Source organism: Gekko japonicus, unplaced genomic scaffold (genome assembly GCF_001447785.1).
Source record: "Gekko japonicus isolate JY-2015 unplaced genomic scaffold, Gekko_japonicus_V1.1 scaffold520, whole genome shotgun sequence".
Classification (NCBI taxonomy): Eukaryota; Metazoa; Chordata; class Lepidosauria; order Squamata; family Gekkonidae; genus Gekko; species Gekko japonicus.
In genome coordinates this window covers 323721-330467 of record NW_015169188.1, presented here as the reverse complement: position 1 = coordinate 330467, position 6747 = coordinate 323721, and the positions used below count along the sequence as shown (strand labels likewise).

General features: G+C 40.9%; 1 protein-coding gene across 1 annotated transcript in view; it reads right to left on the bottom strand.

The window, feature by feature from the left end:
- Nucleotides 1-298: 298 nt before the first annotated feature.
- The window catches only part of RDH10 (retinol dehydrogenase 10 (all-trans)), a 34301-nt gene continuing 27852 nt past the window's right edge, over nt 299-6747 (bottom strand). Inside the window, exons 3-6 of the mRNA XM_015416206.1 lie at nt 6069-6167; nt 4093-4238; nt 3490-3621; nt 299-1045 (exon numbers count right to left, since the gene is read on the bottom strand). Coding sequence (XP_015271692.1) covers nt 922-1045; nt 3490-3621; nt 4093-4238; nt 6069-6167 — 501 coding nt within the window. The 3' untranslated portion in view covers nt 299-921. The remainder of the gene's footprint in view (nt 1046-3489; nt 3622-4092; nt 4239-6068; nt 6168-6747) is intronic.

Below are 6747 nucleotides of genomic sequence, written 5' to 3'. Positions count from 1 at the left end.
ATGCAAGTGGTCCAGGGAGGGATGTGTGGTCATCCCAACCCCCCAAAAATATTCCTGCTCAAATCTACAGCGGGAACAAATCATGGTAAGCTTGCCATGTGACCACACCCTTAGTAATGGGAGGAGGCCCTGAATGGCCCAGACTAGCCCAATCTCATAGGATCTTGGAAGCTAAGCAGGGTCGACCCTGGTTCATACTTGGAAGGGAAACCACACAAAAAATTCCAGGGTCACTGTGCAAAGGAAGGCAATGGTAAGCCACCTCTGTTAGTCTCTTGCCTTGAAAATCCTATGGGGTTGCCACAAGTTGGCTGCGACTTGACGGCATTTTACACACACACAATGGGAAGAGATTAATTACACAGTTTTGTTCTGAAAGGTTTATGAAATATCAGTGTTACTTCTGAATTGGAGAGATTTAGGATCAATACATGCGGATGCTACATAGGAGAATTTACCTTACAGTTTAGCTCATAGGCTGGGTGATCTCCTTTGGAACACTGCACTGCTAAATTACATTAGAAATTACTGCATAATTTAATACCACAGAAAAGTTAAAACAGTTTGTGAAATAATTATATTTGAATGGTCATCTCAGGAGGAATTCATACATAGGCTTATTTCTACAAAACAGTATTGTGGCTAAAGTTACTGTACATTTAGCAAAAATTCTGAAAGGACCAAAGGTAACCACTATATTTTAAAATTCACTTTTTCTGTCACGTTTCCAAGAACTTGAGTTACTTTATATACAGTATGTAAAAACAATTATATTTCTGCCCACTATACAGGTAAAAGATCCAAGAGAATGCCACAGTAAAAGGTTTTAATGATTGCATCAGCTAAATGCAAGTGCACTTCACAATTCAGTTGTAGGTTTTGATCATAATTCTGCTACAAATGCTAGTCCGTCGTAAAAGGTTAAATTCCATTTTTCGCTTCATTGTTATTTGTGGCCTGTTTGCGTTGAGCAATGAAAGGATACATACACTTGTCTGCTCCCAAGAATCGGTACATACACACAACGGCTTCAAAAGGCAGGATGCTACAAAGAGAGGGAAAAAGAAAGATTAAGAACACATGATGTACATTTGGTAATTGGTAACTGATAAAATCTACAGATGAGGCATTCATTTTACAAAGACAGACATCTAAAGGCCTGAACTAGTCTGAAGTTAATGAGAGTAGCAGAGGACAGCAACTCCTCTCTTCAAAAGGCATAGTCAGAAAAACAGCCAAAAGAAACAAGGTAGTGGTTGAGACAGACATTGCAATGTTTTTGTTTATTTGCTTTTGAAACCTCTGACCTTGTCCTCATGATCATCCCTTGAATAAGTAAACAAAACCCTGAAGTAACAAAGCAGACACAGAATCATTTAGGTTGAAAAACAACAAAATTTATAGGCTACTACATTTATAAAATGTAAGATGGAAGATTTGAAGAAGGTTTTAAACAATACTACAGTTTACACTCTCCGTTATATACAGTGCAGATGTATCACAGTGACTACATGTTGCATTTTTTGCTGGGTCCTCCCCAGATCCATTCATGCACTTGTGAGTTCCCCACCAGGAACTTAATTCTCAGGATGGAACATGGGTCCTGATTCAGATCAGAACTGTGGCATGTGGGAAGGAGCTTGAAGAAATGCCGATTTATATGGAAATGTAGCCTTATGCGGCTGCCCTAGAGGTCCACTGGTGGGCAGAAGCAAGTTCTGCCAATGCCGCAGGGTCTGTTTGGCCCAGACCCTTCAGTGGCAATGAGGAGAAGCGCCAGCGCCCCAAGTGCTTCCTTTTGCACTTCTGTCAGTGTGCAGCAGAAGACAAGGGGTGAGCCAAGGCCCCCTGTTGGAGCTGCTGAGCTGAGTGGCTCCGCAGCCCTGGCTTGTAGCACCTGAAGGCCACATTCACCATGGCTTGCTCCGGAGCCATTTCATCTTCCTGGTCTCTTCCTAGGTTTCAGCTTTCCTTTATACAGTCTTTTCCTGACCTGAAACAGCCCTGTTATTTGGCTCATGGGGATTGACATGTACTGAAAGAATACAGAAAGGTTTCCCAGTGGGAAGAACAAGACTCCCCCAGAGTAATTTCAGATTGGGAAAATAGTGTATATGCAAGCATTCTCTCCCAGTACTCAACTAGATGCAACAGTGTTCCTGTGGCGGACACAGGGACACCATCGTTTTATGCCAGACAGCACCCTAGCTGAGCAGATACCCAAGCAGGCTTCCCCTAGCTGAGAAGGCTTGGAAACAGTGTTGAGGGAGGGAAGACAGGAGCCCCAGCAGCAGTAAAGGACAGTGCTTGCCAGATGATAGAGATGCCTCTGTCTCCTTTCTCATTGTCCAGCTTATAATACTGGCTTATTTTACGGGGCTGCTATAGGGATGACAGGATAATGTGAACAAAGTGCTTTTAACACTGACAGTGCTATAGAAAGGCTGAGTATTATTAATGATGCAGCCTACGTCACACTCCTTAAAAAAGAAACAGGAGAGTGCAACACACAATTTCTGTTCATACACAATGTTTACGCCAGAAGAATGCTCCTACTGTGATAAAACGATGCTCAAGACAGATCTTACAGCACCCCTGTTTGTCCAAGATCAGTGTGAACAACGTTTCTTCTTGCACTCAGGAACTTCATCCCTCACTCTTCCCCTGGTGCACACAGCATGACTGATAACTTCCAGGTTTACCAAAGGATTAAACCAAGGGTTGCCAACTCCAATTGGGAAGATTCCTGGAAATTTGGGGTTAGGGTCTAAAGAGGTGAGGGAGTCTGCCCTTTGAAGCTGTCACTTCTTCCAGGGGAACTGATCTCTGTAGTTAAGGCCACACCTTGAGAATGGTATTCTAAACCAAGTTGCCTGCACTGTGATGTTATGGAATTTGACTGGAGGCTTTCAAAACTAGGAAGCTCTATGTGCAAGGAGAGGAACTCAGAGGAGGCAGGAAGGAGAGCATGATCATGAGAACATGCTGTGTTCATGCCAGTCACGGACAAACAGGTTTGTTGTGACATATGAATGCAGCCACTACCTTTAAAGAGGCTCCTCGAGGTTAATTTTTCCTTTCCTAAAAATATCAGTGATTGTGGATACTTTTTATCTGTCACTTTTCTCTGCAGAAAGTATAGAGATTAGAATAGCATTTAGTTCTTAGATCTGAGAGATAGAGAAGGAAAAAGCATGTTCTGCCGCAGAGAAAAGCTAGTGGCGTGGTTGGATGTAATACCTCCCATGAATAAAAGAAGGAATTCATGCATTGGCCCTAGATACAGAATCTTATGCTACAAAGTCTGCCAGTCTATTATTCTCTGATAATTATGGGTTGTACCCTATGACTCTGTGTCTCTAATGGAAGAGCTTCTTGCCATGGTAGAAAACTCCACACACTAGAGGAATGTTCCAGTGTTAATGTAACCAGGTTCATTGGATACAACCCACACATTTTAGGCCAAATCAGCATTTCCAGAATAATCACCTTTTCATGAAAGTGACCATGTACATCAAGCGAGGTGTACAAATCATAGGCTGGTCAGTAAGTATAGCTCTCATAGCTTGCTTTACACAGTAGTCTGGTTTCAAAGGTGGAAGAAATGGCTCAATTTCTTTTCTGAAAAAGAAACAAAACCTAATTTTAGAAATAAGCTCACAGACCCAAAGCACATGATTCACATGAAATGATGTTGATTTTTAAAGCCCTTTGATTTAAAAGGGGAAGAAGACTGAGGAATTTTACCTCACCTTTTAAAACCAGTGGCACTCAAGAAGTGCTTAATTGACTTGTGGTGCACCCTTAAAATATCCCAACATTGGAAAATTCACTCTAGATCTGTAGATGCACCTAATGACAGTCAGACAGTGAAGTTTATGCTGTATCAAAAAGGTAACTTAAAATTGTAAATTGTGTTTGCACATTACATGAGAAAAATTATAGGCATCTTTAAGTATGCTTATAAAATAGAAATCTTGTACTGCTACAGACTGTAACTGCAGGTTTTAGTGGCATTTAACATGCCTGCATTTCTCTCTCTTTCCCCTAATTAAGAGCAAAGATGGAGAAAAATCAAGCTAGCCTTCTTACCTGATTCTGCAGCCTCTGAACATTCCAGTGTCTACAAGGTAAGGGCACACCAGGGTTGTTTTAATACCATCCTTTTCAGCTGCCTTCAGTTCATGGCTTAGAGATTCATGAAAACCCACGGCTCCAAATTTACTGGCACAATAATCCTAGATTGTTAAGAAAGAATGCAAGCGTGAGAATGTATAACAAGAAAGAAGGGAACATATTTGAAACAATCCTTTTATGTTCCTAGATCCAAATGGAAAATGTTATAACAAAGAACAAACATGGTTTTGATGTGGTTTTGTGCTGAAATGTCTATATTTCAAGCAGCAACACACATACAAAGAAAGATTGCGTCTATGGCAAAGTCATCTGGCTGAACTGACAAAACTGTCTCGAGACAAATACCGGAGACTCCTGCCTCAAGGAGTTTTGACAAAACATAATGTATGAAACTAAGGGGGGGAAAGAAAAACCATTAATCTTACAGTACAATCCATGCATGTTTACTCTGAAATAAGCCCCATTTAATTTAATGGGGCTTACTCCCTAAGTGCTCCAAGGACTGCAGCGGTTCTTTAGAACATTATACTTGGGGCCTTTAAACAAATAATTGCATTACATCCTTTGGTTGTGATACCTCTTGCCATCTACAATCTTGCCTCTAAAGGAATATAGTGTAACAAAATAAGAAATGACAGCTGCTATAGGTTAATGTCCCAGGAGGGTAAGGCATACTGAAGTGCGAGTTCGCTTTCTTTCTGTTACCAAACGTATCACATACCAAGCGTGTATGGAAGGAGAAGAGAGAGAGGGCAGGCAGGTGATACAGGCAGACAAGAGGAAAGGTCTGGACAAGTTTGCCAACAGACTACCTTAAGATAGGGAAGTTTATCTCAACTGCCCACTTCTGGATCCTCACAAATGCCTTCTGACAAATCTAAATTTCCAGCAGCCAGGCTCACGTGGTCTAAACAAATTCTTGTTTAGCACATCTAGTTTGCTTGCCCACCAAACGATTTTGTCCTGCTTGAGCACAATTGGCTGTTATGTAACCCAAATGTTGACTTATGAATTATTGTTGTGGCAAGAATAATAAGGGAGGAACAAAAACAGGGCTGCTAAACAGTGCCTTCATAAAACACCAGCAGGAAAGAGAAGTGACATAAAACTTCAGTTTCTAGATATTAAGTACACAAGTACTGTAGATGAATAACTGATCCTTGTAGACACCTGGATCTGATCCTTCAAACATTTCATTTCCGTCGGCCACACAGCATTGGGGCAAAGTCTAGAAACAGTAGACTAGAAGATACAAAAATTGGCTACCCTATACCATTTTGATTATACAAGATTATCTCGTTCCACAATACATCCATGCCTCTCATATTTTTTCCTTCTGAATTCTGTAAACTAAAAATGTCTTACTGTGATACTGGCAGTGCAATTCTGTGATTTTGATGGACTTAGACAGGAGTAGTTTAAGAACCAACAGGATTGTCCTTGTTAGTTCTTAAACTACTATACCTCCAACAGTGCCATCCAAAGAACACTTTCCCAGAAGCAAGCTCCACTAACTAGGCTTGAGTAGAATTCTGAGTAGACTTGCTTAGGATTGCTCTCTAAATGTACTTTGCAGTTGATGCAGGCATGGGAGAAGAGACAGCATGCTGGAATTGCTCAGATCCCCACTCCTATCATTCTACAGAGTATTTCAGAATGAGCTGCATATTATCCAAACTCCCCTGCAATTATAGTTTCATAGAAAGCAAGCTTAAAAACCATGAGAAATGGCTAGGTTATGTATTACAGTACTTAATTAATTGGCACATTACATTTTCAAAAGAAGCTGGATTAGTCACTCTTGAGCTGTGGATGCCTAAAAATCCCTCTGCCTTCCCTTCAGGGGCTTTAAGCATTCAGTTGTACAGCAAATCTGACAACAGCACGAAGGGCTTTGATGCAAATGATCAGTTTTAAGAAGTTGAACATACCTCCACTCCTGCAGTACTGAACAGGCCAAGGGAGCTGGCAACCGTCACAATATGCCCGTGATTCAACTCCAGCATTTTCGGAAGGAACGCTTTAGCGGTCTACAAGAGTAAAAAAAGAAGAATATGTTACTTCTGAAGTCTTAATTGTCCTTTGGTTTACTTCTCTATTGGCCTTTGGCCAAAATGCAATTTTGCAGAGGATTTTGTACAGCTTAATTTTCCCCGGAGTGAATTGCAGCAAACAAAGCAGCAGTACATTCAAACAAGTCTGATAAAAGCAGACAGGATTATACCAGAAGTCAAAAGTGCCTGTAAAACATGTCTGGTCTATCATTCTCCAGGACTCTAATTGCCAGAATAACTTAACCTTAAAAAGGCAGTTACTACAGAGGTCCTAGATTTGTTTAATTTTACCTCAGAGTACAACAACTAACAGAGTGGTTTCAGTGCAAATATTCTATTTAAATACTGCAACAAGAAACAAAGGGTGTGTTTTGATTCATCTGATTTTTGCTACAGTTGGCTGAGATAACCAATTTTGATTCAGTATTGTAGTCAAACCAGATGCATGTTTTTCTGCAGCTCCCAGCAGTTTCCCCAAATTAATTATCAGGCTGCTTAGGTCCATCCTGGATCAGCTCAGAGGGGGATGGGGATTTAAGCTGTGCTGCTTTCCCAA